This window comes from Aquarana catesbeiana, linkage group LG09 (assembly GCF_042186555.1).
Source record: "Aquarana catesbeiana isolate 2022-GZ linkage group LG09, ASM4218655v1, whole genome shotgun sequence".
In the NCBI taxonomy this organism is placed as follows: domain Eukaryota; kingdom Metazoa; phylum Chordata; class Amphibia; order Anura; family Ranidae; genus Aquarana; species Aquarana catesbeiana.
The window spans coordinates 120,994,524-121,014,365 of NC_133332.1; the positions used below are offsets into that span (position 1 = coordinate 120,994,524).

Below are 19,842 nucleotides of genomic sequence, written 5' to 3' on the forward strand. Positions count from 1 at the left end.
AAACAGACGAAGACAGAAAATGCAGTAAAAATCACACATTTTAATAAGATGGTAAAAATGGTACACAACTGGTAAACGCAGTCAAAACATAGCCAGGGTTCGGTAGCCAAATCGGGTAGTCAGGACAAGGCAGGAAATCAGGAAGCCAGAGATCAGCATAGTCAGAGATAGGGATGAGCCGAACAACCCCGTGGTTTGGTTCGCAGCAGAACATGCAAACAGGCAAAAAATTTGTGAGAACACGCAAACAACGTTCAACATTTTAAAAAAGTTTCCTGAGATGTCCATCCATCTTCAATGACAGCACTGAAGGTCCCAAAAAAAAGGAAAGAAAAACTCCGCCTCCATGGGAGGCGTCCCACCGACTGCAGCCTTTTCGCGATGACAGCTGTTATATAGCTGAGGGCGGGGGCCACCTGGTGATGCAACTGGGTGACGCCACCCCCTTCTGATGTCATGTATGGTTCAGAAGGGGGGGGCTCTCTCATCGTTCCCCCTTATCCGAGCACACCTGCCAGGTTGTGTTTTCGGATAAGGGACTGGTATGGATTTTGGGGGACACCCCACGCCATTTTTTTATTTTGGCGCGGGGTTCCCCTTAAAATCCATAGCAGACCTGAAGGGCCTGGTATGAATTTTAGGGAGGACCCCCACACCATTTTCTTTTACATTTTGGCGCAGGGTTCCCCTCAATATCCATACCATACCTGAAGGGCATGGTAATGGACTGGGGGGGGGGACTCAAGCCTCTTTTTTTAATGATTTTTATGTGTATTGCCGAGATCCAACAATACATTACAGTCGCAAGCAGTTTTAAAAGACTTTTTTCCTTTAGAAACGTAATTGTGCTGCTCTCATTCATTACACTATATACGGCCGCTATGTAAGCAGCCTTACATAGTGTGGGACATGGACTTGGCCCCCTGAGCCATGATTGGCCAAAGGCACCCTGCCTTTGCCCAATCATGGCTCTCACAGCAGAGCACGCTTTGATTGGCCAAAGCATGCAGGTCAGGTGCATGCTTTGGCCAATCAGCGAGATCGCAGTGCATTGACGATCTCGCAGTGCATTATGGGGTGTTCTGCGGGCACTCAAATTTCCCACAAACACCTCATAATGTTCTAATTTTGGCGAACACCCAATGTTTGAGTCAAACTTACATTTGACTCGAACATCGGGCTCATCCCTAGTCACGGGCAGCAGACAAGATCATGAACCTGAAGGGACGTCAGCCAGTCAAGTCTTCAACAGGAACACAGCAGAGAGTCTCTGGATATGTTGGCCTAACCAAAGGCATTGCAGAAATGAACCAGGAAGTTTAAATAGCCAGAAGGGGCTTGCTGTGGGATGATCAACAGGTAAGCCACTGTGGAACGATGAGTACTGGCAATTAACCGACAGCTGAGCACAGAGAAGGAAGGGCTTAGAGCCCAGCCCTTACATTTTCCTTCTGTCGTTTTCATTGATTAATTTCCCTTTGACATATTTCAGTGTTAGCTCCTGCCTGGGACTGGTTTATAAATAGTTAGTTAGAGCAGTATATGTCTCTGGAAGGCTGCAGAGGAGCAGGGCAACAATATGGTTATCTTTGATGTCCTCTCCAATGGCGCGTAGCTGCTCTATGATCTCTAGGATAGCTTTCACTTGGTCACACATTTTCTGGCCTTCTTCTAGTCTCATCTTATATAGTTTTCAAAGAAAAAACAGTTTGCTGTTGAGGCTTGAATGCTCATGCAGTTTTTGTAATGAAGTCCACATACCTTTGGCTGTTTTCTCTGTTCTTATGTGGATAAGCTGGTCATTTTCCACTAATAAGCTTATAGTCACTTTTGCTTGTCTATCCTTCCTGTTCCACTCCTCCGTCTCTCCATTTGTCGGTCTGTCTGTATTCAGCACTTGTCACAAGTCATCCATGCTAAAAAGCATTTCTAACTTGAACTTCCATAGCTGGTAATTGGCATTGTTCAGCTTTGCAATTGCAAACTTCACATCTGAACCACTTGCCATCTTTAAGCAGCTTGTATACAGTACTCACTGATTTACTGTAGGATTCCTTGCTCTCGTGTCTGCTGGGTGCCTTGGGGTATCCTGGGGGTATGCCTGGGCCCATAACCTGAAATCATGCGCTGGAAGATTCTTGGATACAGCAAATAGCTTTGCTTTCATGGAGGATTAGCAGAACATATCTTACAGCATGTATTTATCATGGAACAGGAACAAGGAGCATACAAGTACACTGAGCATAGACAGAATGTACATGCTGTGACTACTATACCATAGAATACACATTATAACACTGCAGTGCAGAGTGGATTATCCCCATCCTTCCCCCTCCCCTCTCCCTTCCCCCTCATGGACTTCTCCGTGATGCATCTTAGAGACTGTGGACTACATATATGCCACCTAGCACTACATCATTACAGGATGCCACTGTATTAGTATTTTTGCACCTTTTTACTTGTATAACACTGCAGTGCCACCTGCTGGATAGAAAGGTATAATATATATATATATATATATATATATATATATATATATATATATATATATATGCGCTGCGTAAACTGTTGGCGCTATATAAATCCTGTATAATAATAAAATATATATATATATATATATATATATATATATATATATATATATATATATATATATATATATATATATATATATATATATTTCACATTACAAAGCAACTTTACATTACATGCTGTTGTTCTTCCAACAATATAGGCTAGATAAAATATCAAACATTTAAGGCAGGCAGCATCGCACATCATCCAGTGTGTCCACAGAGGAAAGAGAGAAGGCTTGTACTATAGCAGATATTTTCTTAACAAGAAAATTAGTATACACCAATAGTAGCTGAATAGTTTCCAACATCAGTAGTCTAATAGTATTAATTCCCTCGATGCAAGAAAGTAAGGATCATAACCCTCCTTAGTAGCTGCATAGTGTCACCATAAACAACGCTCCGCATCGCTGCCACGGTCATCCACCATTCCTTGGGGTGGCTGCGTTACATCCTCTATTCAATTAGGACATGGCACTTTTTCTATCTTGATCTGTACACCCACAGTTCCACCCTGTGGGGGGACACCCAAATTAATCTACAGTGAATGCAACCAGTACAGCCAAAACACTGAGCCCACTATATCCCAGGTAGCCTTTTTTGTTCTTCCCTATCAGTAGGGTTGTAAAGTAGGAGATCCTTCTCATTCTACTTCCACTGCTACCAGGTTATAACCTAAGCTTTAAGCATCAAGCACACTGGAAGTTTTGCAAACTCTTGTAGAAGCCTCTCCACCTGGCAGCAGTGTTTTGGCAGAAAAAACACCTGACACTTGTAAAAGTGTGTGACGTATTTAGACTCGTCAAGTGCTTGGGCGTTAATTCATTACACTGGCCAGAATAAACTTTTTTCTGGCCATTGAAATGAATTAATGCTCAAGCTTTAACACACCTAGTGTTAACGCGCATTTACATGCATTCACAGATGTCAAACATTTTTTCTGCCAAAACATCACTGCTTCTGGATGCACTGGCAGTGGGGTTTTTTTCCTGCCTTTAAACCCTCCTGCTATTAAACTCCTCTAAAAGTCTATGTGTGCATGGACACATAGGCTAACATTCATAGGAGCTTAAAGGCAGGAAAAAAAACGCCCCTAGGAGCAGCTGAAAAAATGTCCAGTTTGCATGAGGCCTTAAAATTTAGATGAAAAATATACTTTCTGCTCATTTTGATTACAGTAACTGTTTTTGCTTCTTACAGGAATACCAGCAGTTATAGTCGTGGTGGTACTCAGTATAAATGTTGATTTCTATGGAGCTGTATCCAAAACTAATCAATACAGTGATCCTAGTGGCGACTCTGCATCATTGTGAGTAAATCTTAACAAGAAAGTTTTGTGACTTTATCAAGCCTAAAAATAAATATTATTTAAGTCTCTTACCCTAAAGCCCAACTCTAAGCCTAAAATTCCTTGCGCCCACACTGCAAGGGTTAAGTGCTTGTTTATATTTAGGAGATGATAAAGCACTTTTTCTTACCTGATCCTCTGCCCTACCCCGGCAGACAGCACCCTGCCAAGTTTCGTCAGTGGACTGTTCTTCAGCGTCCCCTACTTTAGTGAAGGGCAATGGTCCACTAGTCTTGATGTTGTCAGAGGATCTCTTAGACCACTGGAGTGCAATGAAAAAGAGACTACAGAGGCCAGACTAGCAGAACAGAGGAGTCTGCAGGAGCAGAAGATCGGATGAGTAAAAGTTATTTTCCAATTCCCCTAAAAAGAAACAAGCAGTTAACCCTGCAGTGCAGGAGCCGCCCCACTGTAATAAAGGATTTTTTGGATTCCTGGAGTTCAACTTTAAAGTATTGCTGTAGGCAAAACTTTTTTTTTTTTTGGGGTGGGGGAGGTTTAGACCCTCTGTCAAATATTTTGGCTATGTCCCCATTATAGAGATTCCCTTCTCTGCTTGTACTTGTGATCATGGTCACAGAAAAGAAAAAGTTGAGAAATCTGAAATTTTAGAGTTGACCCAGGAACAAGAGCTAATCCTTCAATGGGGAAAGCTGTTCCAGGACAAACTGTCTAAAAGGGGAATTCCCCTCACTTAGGGGTAGGGATGAGCTTCGTGTTCGAGTCGAACCCATGTTCGACTCGAACATCGGCTGTTCGATCGTTCGCCGAATTGCGAACGTTATGGGCCGTTCGCGCTAAATTCGTGTGGCGCGTCACGGCCCATAATTCACTGCGGCATCGCAGTGCATTGCTGGCTGATGATTGGCCAAGCATGCACTATGACCCGCATGCTTGGCCAATCACAGCGCTGTCAGTAGAGAGAGCTGTAATTGGCCAAAGCCAGGGTGGCTTTGGCCAATTACGGCTCAGGGCATTTAGTACACACCCCACACTATATAAGGCCGCCTGCACGGCGGCCCTGTGTAGTGTGTGTTCCGGTGTGCTGAGAGATAGAGAGAGAGAGAGACAGTGTCATTTGATTTGAGTTAGATAGATTAGGCAGAACAGTCAGTCAGTTAGCTGCACTTACAGTGTATTGTGTATATATATGCATCCCAGGTGTTGCATATATATATATACACTGTATTCAGTTTAGCTAGATCCGTTCCTGTTATCTTCTATCTAGACTATTTACATTTAATGCAGTGCGTCCTGCTCACAGTGTTCAGCTAGATCCGTTCCTGTTATCTTCTAGACTATTTACATTTAGTGCAGTGCGTCCTGCTCACAGTGTTCAGCTAGATCCGTTCCTGCTATTTACATTTAGTGCAGTGCGTCCTGCTCACAGTGTTCAGCTAGATCCGTTCCTGTTAAATTCCTACTGACCGGCAGGCTTGTCTGGTTACAGTATATAAAGCTACCTGAAGAAAATTACAGGTGTTCTATTTGATCCTATTAGTACCACGGTCAGGCAGCTAGACTATTTACATTTAGTACAGTGTGTCCTGCTCACAGTGTTCAGCTAGATCCGTTCCTGTTAAATTCCTACTGACCGGCAGGCTTGTCTGGTTACAGTATATAAAGCTACCTGAAGAAAATTACAGGTGTTCTATTTGATCCTATTAGTACCACGGTCAGGCAGCTAGACTATTTACATTTAGTACAGTGTGTCCTGCTCACAGTGTTCAGCTAGATCCGTTCCTGTTATCTTCCTACTGACAGGCAGGCTTGTCTGGTTACAGTATATAAAGCTACCTGAAGAAAATTACAGGTGTTCTATTTGATCCTATTAGTACCACGGTCAGGCAGCTAGACTATTTACATTTAGTACAGTGTGTCCTGCTCACAGTGTTCAGCTAGATCCGTTCCTGTTATCTTCCTACTGACAGGCAGGCTTGTCTGGTTACAGTATATAAAGCTACCTGAAGAAAATTACAGGTGTTCTATTTGATCCTATTAGTACCACGGTCAGGCAGCTAGACTATTTACATTTAGTACAGTGCGTCCTGCTCACAGTGTACAGCTAGATCCGTTCCTGTTATCTTCCTACTGACAGGCAGGCTTGTCTGGTTACAGTATATAAAGCTACCTGAAGAAAATTACAGGTGTTCTATTTGATCCTATTAGTACCACGGTCAGGCAGCTAGACTATTTACATTTAGTACAGTGCGTCCTGCTCACAGTGTTCAGCTAGATCCGTTCCTGTTATCTTCCTACTGACAGGCAGGCTTGTCTGGTTACAGTATATAAAGCTACTTGAAGAAAATTACAGGTGTTCTATCCCAGCTTAGTGCAGCTACAGGCCATTAGTATGTCTGGAAGGCCAAGAAGGAGAGGCAGACAGTCACAAGCCAATAAGAGAGGGCAAGCAGGCTCTGTGTCTAGTGCTGGTCGTGGAGACGGTGCATCCTCATCAGCACGTGGCCATGGGACACGCTTGGCCTTTTTTTCGGCAGCTGGCCATGTTGAGCCGCAACATGCGGAAGACTTGGTCGAGTGGATGACCAAGCCGTCCTCATCCTCCTCATCCTCTCTCACCCATGCCCAGGGTGCTTTGTCTGGCAAAGCAGCGGCCTCTTCCCTCAGCTCAATGTCATCAGTGACTCCTTCCCTAGCTCCACCATGTCCTCATGAGGATTCCCTCGAACTGTTTGACCACAGTGTTGGGTACATGCTCCAGGAGGATGCCCAGCGTTTGGAAGGCTCTGATGACGATACTGAGCTCGATGAAGGCAGTAACATGAGCGCGGACAGAGGGGGTGCCCAAGAAGGACAGCAATCTGGCAGTCATGCTCCCCCTGCTGCAGCATACTGCCAGGTTTGCTCCAGTGATGAGGAGGGAGGGGATGATGAGGTCACTGACTCAACGTGGGTGCCTGATAGGAGAGAGGAGGAGGAGGAGGAGGAGGAGGAGGAGGAGGAGGAGGAGGAGGAGGAGGCGGCAGCACATCACCAACGAGGCAGGATGCCCTCCAGGGGCCAGCCTAAGGGCAGCACATTGACTGCATCACACCCCAAAGCTCCACATGTGCAGGGCGCTGCAGTCTCTGCGCGTTATTCAAAAAGTTCTTTGGTGTGGGCCTTTTTTGAGACGAGTGCATCAGATCGCACCGCTGCTATTTGCAACATATGTCTCAAGCGTATCTCGCGTGGCCAAAATATCTCCCGCTTGGGTACCACATGCTTGACCAGACATATGTTGACCTGCCATGCAGTTCGTTGGCAAGCGTATCTAAAAGACCCACACCAAAGAACAAAGAGGATCTCTCCTTGCTCCTCATCAGCTGAGATTTCCAACCCCACTAGACCTTCAGTCCTCTCTGAGACCTACAGTGAGAGGAATGAAGGTGTAGAATTAGGTGTGTCACAGCCAAGTACTTGTGGGCAATCTGCTTTTGGTACACCGACGTCAGATTGTACCAGGCAAATTTCCCTGCCCCAGCTGCTGCACCGCCGAAAGAAGTTTGCTCCCAGCCATCCACATGCCCAGCGGTTGAATGCTAGCTTGGCAAAATTGCTAGCACTTCAACTGCTGCCTTTTCAGTTGGTAGACTCTGCCCCCTTCCGTGAGTTTGTGGAATGTGCGGTTCCTCAGTGGCAGGTACCCAAACGCCACTTTTTCTCACGGAAGGCGATTCCGGCTCTCTACCGGCATGTGGAAGGCAATGTCCATGCCTCGCTGGACAGGGCGGTCAGCGGTAAGGTGCATATTACCGCTGACTCATGGTCCAGCAGGCATGGACAGGGACGTTACCTAAGTTTCACGGCGCATTGGGTGACTCTGCTGGCAGCTGGGAAGGATGCAGGACAAGGTGCAGTAGTGTTGGAGGTTGTTCCGCCACCACGCCTCCAAAATGCTGATTGTGACACACCTCTCTCCTCCACCCCCTCCTCTTCTTCTTCCTCCATGGCCTCTTCCTCGGAACCAGCGGTGCTCCGTAGGCGTTCAAGGGGCTACGCAAGTACGCAGGCCAAAAGATGCCATGCGGTGCTTGAGCTGGTGTGCTTGGGGGACAGGAGCCACACTGGGGCAGAGGTTCTGTCAGCTCTGCAGGGGCAGGTTCAGAGGTGGTTGACGCCACGCCAACTTAAGGCAGGAATGGTGGTTTGCGACAATGGCACCAACCTCCTCTCTGCCCTCCGACAGGGACAAATGACCCATGTGCCCTGTTTGGCTCACGTCCTTAACTTGGTGGTGCAGCGGTTCTTGGGCAGGTACCCGGGCTTACAGGATGTCCTGAGGCAGGCCAGGAAAGTCTGTGTGCATTTCCGCCGGTCATATAATGCCAGTGCTCGGCTGACGGACCTCCAAAAGGAGTTTAACCTGCCCAAGAACCGCCTAATCTGTGACATGCCCACCAGGTGGAACTCAACGTTGGCCATGCTGCAGCGGCTGCACACGCAGCAGAGGGCCATCAATGAGTACCTGTGCGACTATGGCACCAGGACAGGGTCAGGGGAGCTTGGTTTTTTTTCCCCACGCCAGTGGGCCATGATCAGGGATGCATGCACTGTCCTGTCACCATTCGAGGAGGCCACGAGGATGGTGAGCAGTGACAGTGCATGCATCAGTGACACTGTCCCCCTTGTCCACCTGTTGGAGCACACGCTGCGTGGAATAATGGACAGGGCACTTGAGGCAGAACAGAGGCAGGAAGAGGAGGACTTCCTTAGCTCTCAAGGCCCCCTTTATCCAGACAGTGTTCCTGCGTGCCCGCCGATCACACAGGAAGAGGACGAGGAGGAAGAGGAGGAGGAGGAAGATTGTGTCAGTATGGAGGTGGAGCCTGGCACTCAGCATCAGCAGCAGTCTTTAAGGGATCAGTCCCAAGAAACACATGGACTTGTACGTGGCTGGGAGGAGGTGGCTGCGGACCATGTCGTTCTTAGTGACCCAGAGGACTCCGGACCGAATGCCTCAGCAAACCTACGCTGCATGGCCTCCCTGATCCTGCAAAGCCTGCGTAAGGATCCTCGTATTCGTGGTATCAAGGAGAAGGACCAATACTGGCTGGCAACCCTCCTTGATCCACGTTACAAGGGTAAGGTTGCGGACCTTATCTTGCCATCGCAGAGGGAGCAGAGGATGAAACATCTTCGGGAGGCCTTGCAGAAAGGTCTGTGCAACGCGTTCCCAGAGACTGGGAGGTTACAAACTCCTGTTTCTGGACAACGTGTTGCTGAGGCTTCGGTCAGTCAAAGAAGGAGCGGTGGAGAAGGTGGCCGTCTGACCGATGCGTTCAGACAATTTTTTGGTCCGCAGCCCCAAGGTATGATCGGTTCCAGCAACCATCGCCAGCGTCTGTTTTACATGGTGCAGGAATACCTAGGGGCAAGATCAGACTTGGACACCTTTCCCACCGAAAATCCTCTGGGTTACTGGGTCTTGAGGATGGATCACTGGCCAGAGCTTGCACAGTATGCAATTGAGCTACTGGCCTGTCCTGCATCCAGCGTTCTTTCGGAACGCACATTCAGTGCTGCTGGAGGCGTGGTAACCGATCACAGGGTGCGTCTGTCCACCGACTCGGTCGATCGGCTGACCTTCATAAAAATGAATGAGTCTTGGATCACCACCAGCTACCAAGCACCTGATGCTGATGTAACCGAATAATTTTTTTTGAAATCTCAGATCCCTTCAAAGACTGCCTATGCTGATGCTGAGTGACTATCCCTGAGTAATTATCCTCTTCCTCCTCAATCATCACGCTGATAGCTTGTAAGAACATTTTTGGTTCTGGGCGCCACCACCAGTGCCTAAGGCACAATTTTTCAGCCCCTGTTTAACAGGGGCGTGTAATTACAATTTTTGATGTAATACTTTGCAGCAGGGCTCGTTCCTGCATTCCAACTAGAGTGTCTGTGAGGGGTTGCAGTGTTGTGGCACCAGCACCAGTGCCTAGGGCCCAATTTTTCTGCCCCTGTCTAACAGGGGCGTGTAATTACAATTTTTGATGCAATACTTTGCAGCAGGGCTCGTTCCTGCGTTCCAACTAGAGTGTCTGTGAGGGGTTGCAGTGTTGTGGCACCAGCACCAGTGCCTAAGGCCTAATTTTTCAGCTGCTGTTCAACAGGGGCATGTAATTACAATTCTTGATCTAATATTTCACAGCAGGGCCCTGTGAGGGCTTACAGTGTTGTGGCCACAGCAACACCTAAGGCCCAAATTTCTGCTGAGTATATAGGGCAGGACCCTACTTTCAAACATCTAACTTACAAACGACTCCTACTTGCAAACGGAAGGAGACAACAGGAAGTGAGATGAAATCTACCCCTAGGAAGGGAAATTCTCTCCTGTAAGAGTTAATATGGGAAAACAAGTTCTCCTTTCCACTGATGCTTTCCAATCCTTGTTCCACAAAAAAACCCAAATTTTCAAAAAACATTTTTCATTGGGACAAAAAAGTGAGGTGAAATCTTCTGAAGAGGAGGAAAGACAGCAAAACAAATGTCACAGGGGTGATAACCCTTCCCTATGTTTTCCAAAAAGCTTAGAAAAGATTTTTTGGCTGGAGCTAAACACGTTAAAAATGTTCAAAATTACAAACAGATTCTACTTAACAACAAACCTACAGTCCCTGTCTTGTTTGCACCGCCTGTATACTGCTGTTCAGAGTATATAGGGCCTGGTGGCCCCACACCTTTCCTTATTTTAATTTGGGTGCGGGGTTCCCCTTAATATCCATACAAGACCCAAAGGGACTGGTAATGGACTGGGGGGTACCCATGCCGTTTGTCTCACTGATTTTCATCCATATTGCCATGACCCGACATGACATTAAACCCGCAAGCAGTTTTAAATGAGATTTTTTCCTTTAAAAATGACATTTGGTGCAGGGACTGTTCTAAACATGGGAAACACGCGTCACTTTACAGGCATACTATAGACACCCCCCAGGTACGATATTTAAAGGAATATTTCACTTTTTTTTTTTTACTTTAAGCATCATTAAAATCACTGCTCCCGAAAAAACGGCCGTTTTTAAAAGTTTTTTTTGCATTGATACATGTCCCCTGGGGTAGGACCCGGGTCCCCAAACCCTTTTTAGGACAATACCATGCAAATTAGCCTTTAAAATGAGCACTTTTGATTTCGAACGTTCGAGTCCCATAGACGTCAATGGGGTTCTAACGTTCGTGCGAACTTTCGGTCCGTTCGCGGGTTCTGGTGCGAACCGAACCGGGGGGTGTTCGGCTCATCCCTACTTAGGGGGAATTCCTCTAATTTCCTGCTATATCGGTGGAACAGGAAGTAAAGGGAAATTTTCCCAATGGCGCAAAGAGGGCAAAAAATAATAGGCTTTTTACCCCTCCATACTCTATCCAAAACCGAAAATAAAAAATGTTTTGGGGATACATACACTTTAAATTGTGAACTTTAAATAAGCTAAATAACGAGTATTTAAAGAATAAAAAAGCTGTATGTCAATGGTTTTACCTTCCAAAATATTTGTATAACTGTTTAGCTATCCCTGGGACTTAGGCACCTATCCTGCTGACTATTTTTGGCTTAGAACTTCTGGCACTGAGAGTAATACCAATACCTTAAGTGTTATTAAAAATAATTGATAAATTCAGCTTACAAATTCAACTCAACTCTAACCCTTAGCTTGCTAAGTAAGTGTAACATATTTATTCTGTTTAAAGAGATTGTAGTACTTCTTTGACAATGCCTTCTCCATCTGTTCTCCCAGAGGGTCTACAGAAGACGATTCTTGTTTTATGCACTGTTCAAGAGAGCAAGCACAGAAATTCTACAGGAGTAGAAATGAAAAGCATTTACATATTTTGTCTTTTTTTTTTTTTTTTTTTTATCAGCTGCTGGATCCGGAACGATGTCGTTTTTTATGTGACAGTTGCGACTTATTTCTGTGTCATATTTCTGACCAATATAGCCATGTTCATTGTTGTACTTATTCAAATCAAGTCACTGAAGTCTACAAAGATAAAGGATTGGAAGGCTCTCTTCTTCCATGATATTAAAAGCACTCTTAGCCTTGTCTTCTTGCTTGGAATAACCTGGGGCTTTGCCTTCTTTGCGTGGGATCCTGTTCGAATTGCCTTCATGTACCTATTTGCTATTTTTAATACTTTACAGGGTAAGTACATGGTTTCTACAGAAAAAAAGAGAGCTAGTTGAATCAATTAAATATGGCCACAAACTGTACATACTTGTGAAAGCAATAAGTATGAAACAATGTTGCGCTACTAGTGATAAAACCTAAAAGTAGGTAAAAAATAGTAAAGCAGCTAGCATAAACAGTATAGTAAACTGCACAAACAAGTGAAAAGATAAAAAATGCAGCGCTAGTGTGAAACAAAGTGCAAAAGTGAAGTATCACCTCACGTGCAAATATAAAGCTGATAGTAACTTGTAGGTCAGATATCAACATGAACAATATACAACAACAAAAGGACAAACAAATCAGGAAAGTTTGTCACAGGTAGGTGAAAATGTCCATGTAAGACAGCAAAAAAAAACAAAAAAAAACTGCAACTAAAACTGTCTGTGATAAACCAAAAAAATTGGATATTCTTCAGTAAAATAAAATAAAGTCCCATGTGTAGATGATGCCTGTAGATGGTAGTAAATCAACCACTATATGTGACAGGAATAACCTCTTTATAAGATATTTGCCGCATCAAGATGGAAATATTGAAGGAATGGGTACGCTTACGGCGGTGGGTCAATCAGGTGTTTGGATTCAACAATCCGGCAGATATTTGATGGAAGGAGCTGGCGTGGAGATACGCCTCAATACTTCCATCAAAATTCTTGGTAAGCAAATGGTGTAGCTAGGACAGCCCGGCTAACGAACTTGGACCCCCATCCGATGGTCACACTTGATAGGATGTACGAACTCCAAATGGTGTCACATCAAACCATAAAAAAAGGAAAGAAGAGAAGGGCCGCCACATAGTGCGTAAATCCAAAAATAAAAATGTATTAAAACAGCAAAAGCTTAACAGTACAATCCACCTTGTCGGGTGGGTACAGGGAGTGATCACATAAAAAGTAAAGGATAAAAAACAGTATCGCGTGCTGTCAGAAAGCACAAAGGCTCAGCAACCCGACATGTTTCGGACAAAAGTCCTTCAACTGGGGGTCCAAAACATGTCGGGTTGCTGAGCCTTTGTGCTTTCTGACACCACGCGATACTGTTTTTTATCCTTTACTTTTTAAGTGATCACTCCCTGTACAATGCATGAGGTCGGAATGATCGGCTCAGGATCAGGGGTGGACTCCTTGTCCAAAGTGTCAAATGACCTAGAGAGTGCATCAGCTTGACCATTGCAGGAACCAGGTTTGTACGTAATCGTGAATTTAAAACGAGAAAAGAAGAGACTCCACCTGGTCTGTCTGGGGTTCAGACGTTTAGCATTCTGTAGGTATTGTAGATTCTTGTGATCAGTAAAGATCGTTATGGCATGAGGGGAACCCTCCAAGAGATGACGCCACTCCTCCAACGCCAATTTAATTGCGAGAAGTTCCCGATCACCAATGGCATAATTTCTCTCTGCCTGAGAAAGTTTTTTGGAGAAGAACGCACATGGTTGAAGTCTCTTCTCAAAAAACTGAAGAAGCACAGCTCTCACCCCCATCGAAGAAGCGTCTACTTCAATAAAAATGGGTCCCCAGGATTTGGTCTCCTCAAGAGAGGTTCAGAAACAATGGCCTGTTTCAGATCGTGAAATACAGAGACAGCCTCAGGAGGCCAGTCTTTGGCATTCGCACCCTTCTTGGCCAAAGCGATAATAGGCACAGCAATGGAAGAGTAATTCCTTATGAACTGCCTATAATAATTTGTGAAGCCAAGAAAGCGCTGTGTGGCTTTAAAGGCTAGCAGGAAGGGGCCAGTTGGTAATGGTCGAGACCTTTCCGGGATCCATGCGAAGACCCAAACTAGAAACAAAACATCCCAGAAATAGGACCTCAGGACATTCAAAGGAACATTTCTCCAGCTTGGCATAGAGATTATTCTCTCTAAGGCGCTGAAGTACGGTGCGGACATGGTTTCTGTGAGCAAGCAGATTTTCAGAAAAGATGAGAATGTCATCCAGATAGATGACAACAAACTGGTACAGTAGATCCCTGAAGATTTCATTGACAAAGTTCTGGAACACAGCTGTAGCATTACACAAAGCAAGAGGCATAACCAGGTATTCGTAATGCCTGTCCCTAGTGTTAAACGCAGTCTTCCATTCGTCACCTTCCCGTATTCAAATGAGATTGTATGCACCTCTGAGATCCAACTTGGTGAAAATGGAAGCCCCCTTCAACCTGTCGAACAGCTCAGATTTTAGAGGTAAGGGGTATTGGTTTTTGATAGTCACTGTGTTTAAACCTCAATAGTCGATGCAAGGTCTGAGGGTACCATCTTTTTTGGCAACGAAAAAGAACCCTGCTCCTGCAGGCGACAAGGATTTCCGGATGAAACCTCTCTCCAGATTCTCGGCAACATACTCAGACATGGCCTTGGTCTCTGTAATGGACAGAGGGTAGGTACGACCCCTGGGCAGAGTTGCCCCAGAGACAAGGTCAATGGCACAGTCAAAAGATCTGTGGGGAGGAAGCACCTCAGCAGACTTCTTACAGAACACATCCCAGTAATCGCTGTATGCCGCGGGAAGATCATAAGATACGGATGTGGTAGCAATGGGAATTCTCTCCTTGGGGGCCACTTTGAGAAGACAGGACGAGACACACAAAGGACCCCAAGCCAGGATCTGCCCAGAGACCCAGTCCACATGTGGAGAGTGGAGCTGTAGCCAAGGAAGGCCCAATACAATGGGGGTTAAGGCCTTGGGTAGAATGAGGAAGGAAATCCACTCCTGTTGGAGAATCCCTACCAACATCCTAATAGGTAGCGTCTGGAAGCGGATAGGGCCCCCTGGGAGCACAGTGCCATCAACTGCAGAGACTACCAGTGGTGTAGCGAGGGGAGAAAGGGTAAGCTTCATAGAAGAAGCAGTTCTCCAGTCCATAAAATTGCCGGCAGAACCGGAGTCCAGATATGCTAGGACCGATTGGGGAGAAGTGCCTACATGGAGGAACACCGGACGAAGAAGATGAGAAGTTGATGTTTCTGGGTCCAATACTCCACCTACTAAATGTATTAGTCACGAGCGTTTCCCGGACTAAGCAAACAGGAGTCACGAAAATGACCCTCGCCTCCACAATAAACACACAAGCCCAGAGTTCTGCGTCTAGCACGTTCTTCGGGGGTTAGGCTGGTCTGGCCCAGCTGCATAGGCTCCTCAGCAGGCAGAGGATGCTCCACAGGGCGACGGGGGAAGAGTTCAGGCTGACTAGGACCTAGGTAGTGCTGGTGTCTTTTTTCTAGGGACCTCTCCTGGAAACTAATGTCAATCTGATTGCACAAGGAAATTACATCGTCCAGACCGGCGGGGATGGCTCTTCCTGCTAATTCGTCCTTCACTCAGAGAGGCTATTTAAAAAGGTTGCGACCAAGGCCTCATTGTTCCAGCTCAATTCAGCTGTGAGGATACGGAACTGAAGCGCATATTGTCCCACTGAACAAGATTCTTGGCGAAGGTGTAAAAGGGCACTAGCCGCTGAAGAAACCCGAGCTGGCTCCTCGAAGATATTACGAAAAAGCCTCAAGAAGTCTGACAGGCTGGAAACCACCGGGTCATTCTTCTCCCACAGGGGGGCAGCCCAAGCTAAAGCTTCACCGGAGAGGAGGGAAATGATATAGGCTACCTTAGCCTGATCAGACAGAAAGTTTTAAGGCTGGAGCTCAAAATGAATGGTGCATTGGCTGAGGAAGCCCCTGCAGGCCTTGGAGTCCCCAGAGAAATGGGACGGAGCTGGCAGTAATAATGAATGTGTGGCTGCGACTGGTGCGATAGGTGCAGCTGCTGATTGTACTTGAGGCTGCAGGTTTGGGTTTCCCAAGGAGGCCTGGAGCTGCTCGAAGCGGGAAGCCAGATCTTGAAGGAATCGCATTACCTGAGTCTGATTAGATTCCTGGGTCTCGAGTCTGCGAACTATGCCCTGCAATTAATCAGGTGCAGGAAGCAGCACGTCAGCTGGGTCCATGGCTGATCAAACTGTCAGGTCACCTTGAGGATAGGTGACAGATGCACACCGTTGGGATCAGGAGTGCACTGCAAGGTAGTGGACCCTACTGCTGACTGCTGCGAATGGGAGTCAGGGTGGTAAGGAAGGCAGGGCCGCTGGAACACCAACACGGATCCCCCTGGGGTTAGAGCGTAAGATTACCCAGGGCACAGAGTCTAAGAGCCAGCAGGTGTTCACCAGAGCCTCTAGTGGTGAGGATGGACTGGGCTGCAACTGGCTCCAGGTCGTGATCCCCAGGGTCCCCCAGCTCACACCCACAGTAGGCAACAGGAGGATAGGGATAATAAGGGAATAAGCCACAAGCAGACAAGGACAACAGAGTTCATGCCAAAGGTTCAGGGTCACAGGCAAACAGGGATAGTCGGGGACACGCCAAAGGTCAGGGTCGCGAGCAGACAGGAATAGTTGAGAAAACGCCAAGGTCGGTAACAGAAACAAACGTAGAGCACACGGCAGGCAGGAAACAGGGAGCCAAACACACAAAGGTTGATCAGCAGGGCTGGCCTGCAGTGCAGAGGTTAATATAGAGTTCTCCAATAGGAGCTAGGGTGGAGCAATGCTAGAGGAGAGATTATAAAAGCAGTCAGGTGAGAGTCAGCTGGTCTCTAGAGATGGAGACAGGTAAGCTGACAGACAAAACTCTATTGCATAACCATGACAATCCTACAGTCTCCTACGGAGTTCTCTCTACTTAATGCAGCATAGAGAACTTCATGATTGAGAGTTTGGTCACATAACTTCGGCAGGTCACATACCTGAGCTCTCCTCCTGGCTTTTTTTTCTTTCCTATGTCCATTCATTTTTATAGCACTCTGCTGGCTTAATAGTTTCAAAGACAATTTGTAAAGCAATGGCGGTGCTTTTATATTTGAGCCACTAGTGTTTAGGTGGTTGCCACAACTGTAACCGGCACACAAGGAAGAACTAAAACTAATAGAGTTAAATGTGATCATTCCTACTTTTACGCTTGTCATAGCTAAGCAGGTCTGAACCAAAAAAAATGTTATGTTCCCATGATGCAATAAATGCAAAAACTTAATTGAAAGACATCAGTTTACTGTTAATAATAAAAAAAAATGTGTGTGTTTTTGTATTAAAAGCCTTGTTTTCATATATATAATTTTATTTGTTCATTATGACAGCCATACTTTTTCCTTACATACTCCCTCTGCTTCTTGTTTTTTTCCCCTGCTAATCCTTTTACCCCATTGTAAAGCTAGCAGAATTTCAAACAAAAATTTGTAATAAAATTCTCAGAACATTCGAATGTTGTTCGAAAATAGTTCAAGATTTTATTTTGATTTTCGAAAGAATGGACATTACTGAAACCACATGCACTGTTAGACATTCGTACAGGGAAAAATTTCCATCCTGCTCCTTCGCATTTTCATGTCACTGAGCTCAAAACTGAATATCGATTTGATCCCACTAATGATTAGAAGAATGAACAGTCTTACAAAGTTCTTTTTTTTTTTTTCCATCAAAAGTGAGTTTATTTAGTAAAATAAAACATTACAGAAAAAAAAAAGGTTTTGTGTACATAGTGATCCCGGAGGATAACAATACAGTTTTCAGCATGTATATATGAGTTTGCATACGACTTTATATCTCTTGTCTAGTTTCTTTTATACTTTTCCCATGGTACATATATAAAAGGTAATTATTCTGGGTTGGTGTGTATTGGCCAATCTTCATTAGGAGAGCTTCTCTGATATGGTGTGGGTAGGGGCCATCAACCAGGTCATCTCCATGCCCCGCCCCTTCTCACGTACAGGTATCAGACGACTGAGTCCACCTATCCCAGATCTGGTCATATTTGAGAGGGCAGCCTCTGTGTAAGTACACCAATTTTTTGTAGGGTAGTGTGTTATTGACTTCTATTATCCAGTGTGTGAACTCTGGGGGGTCAGGCCTCATCCAATTTCTGGCAATAACTTTACGTGCGGAGAAGAGTGTTTCGTGAACAAATATTTTTTTGAGTTTATTTATCTCTGGGTCTGATAGGATTCCCAGTATGCAGAGCTTGGGTTGTAGTGTTACTGGGGAACCCATAGTATCATGTAGGAAGCGTACTATCTGCGCCCAGTATGCTTGGATTCGAGGGCACTGCCATAGTAGATGAAAAAAAGTACCTGTGGCCTGATCGCACATTGGGCATATTGTTGTTTGGTTACTCTTGAATTTTGCTAGCTTGAGTGGTGTGAGGTATGCTCTATGTAGCAGGAAGGTTTGGGTTAGGCGGTCTGACAACTTAGGGGACACTAGTTTACATGCATCTAAGGCATCGCTCCACTCATCGTCTGCTATTGTGCCAACTTCTCCCTCCCACCTTGATTTTAGGGCGTAGGCTGCTTTGGTAGCCTGCGGCAGTGTCAGCATCTGATAGAATTGAGATATTAGTTTTTTAGGGTCAGGGCATTTCAGTGCCTCCATTAATGGGTTGTTTGTCAAATTTGTTTCCCCCTGCGGGAATTGTGTATAGAAGGCATGGCGTAGTTGTATGTACCTGAAAAGCATTTGGTTTGGTAATGCAAATTCTGTTTGCAATCTTTCAAAGGTTTTTAGTCTGCCGTTGTGAATGATATGTGACATGTAGAAGATCCCCCTAGAACTCCACACCTCGTTATCTGGTATTATGTTAAATTCTGGGAGGTTTATATTATGCCATAGGGGGGTGAATTCATTAATTGCTGACAGTTGTAGTTTGTCCATGGCTAGGTTCCAAATCTTAGTGTAGTGATATAGCAGTGTTTTTCCTCTTGCATTTTTATCTTCTCTAGTGGTTTTTCCTGCTATTACAGCCAGTGTGTCTTGTGTTGGATGAGCCCACCTGGGACATAGGAAGTGCATGAATCTTTCGCTATCTGTCTTGTCTATATGAAAGATTTGGGACAGCTGTGCAGCTATATAGTAGGCATTGAGGTCAGGTAGGGCCATTCCCGCTAGGTTTGTGGGGTTTTTGAGTTTTTGCCAGGCGATTTTATGTCTGTTGTTTCCCCAGATAAATGGTTTCAGTATAACTTCCATTAGCTTAAAATGTCTAAGGACTAGGTATATTGGCGAATGCCAAGTCATATATAATACTTTGGGTAAGAGGACCATCTTAACTAGATTTATTCGCCCTGTTACTCCCAGCGGGAGACGAGCCCATATCTGTGTCTTGTGTTTAAGCATCGCAAACAACGGTGTTATATTGAGTGTTTCGTAGTCAGCTGGGTCTCTTGTAGTCCTTACACCTAGATACTTGATGGTGTCAACTCTCTGTAGGGGCAGCAGTGCTCTGTCTTTAGGTTGTGGGAAACTGTCAAGGGGTAATATTTGGGATTTGTCCCAATTTATCCTAAGGCCTGAAAATGTACCGAACTGTTTTATTAGGTCAAGTGTAAGGGGCAAAGAGTTTTCAGAGTCGTCTAGGTATAGCAGGGTGTCGTCCGCATAGGTACTGATTTTTTCAATTACGTCCCCCCTGCGGAGTCCCTTTATGCCCGGGTGTGCCCGAATGGCGATGGCAAGGGGCTCTGCCGCCAGAGCGTACAGCATCGGCGACAGAGGGCATCCCTGCCGCGTGCCTCTGGTCAATGGGAATTGCTCGGATGGCCACCCGTTCGCCAGTACCCTCGCTGATGGGGATTGGTATAAGAGCTGCACCCATTTTATGTAGTTGGGGCCGAAGCCGAACCTGGCCAGGCAGCTCCACAGGTAGTTCCACTCTACTGAGTCGAACGCCTTGGCCGTGTCCAAGGCGACGATCATTCTAGCTCCTACATTTTCAT

At 45.6% G+C, this 19,842-nt stretch overlaps 1 protein-coding gene across 1 annotated transcript in view; it reads left to right on the forward strand.

Annotated features, from left to right (window-relative positions):
• The window catches only part of LOC141108035 (adhesion G-protein coupled receptor G2-like), a 56,161-nt gene that overhangs the window by 3,530 nt on the left and 32,789 nt on the right, over positions 1 to 19,842 (forward strand). The window contains exon 3 of the mRNA XM_073599221.1: positions 3,774 to 3,882. Within this exon, the coding sequence (XP_073455322.1) occupies positions 3,774 to 3,882 (109 nt within the window). The remainder of the gene's footprint in view (positions 1 to 3,773; positions 3,883 to 19,842) is intronic.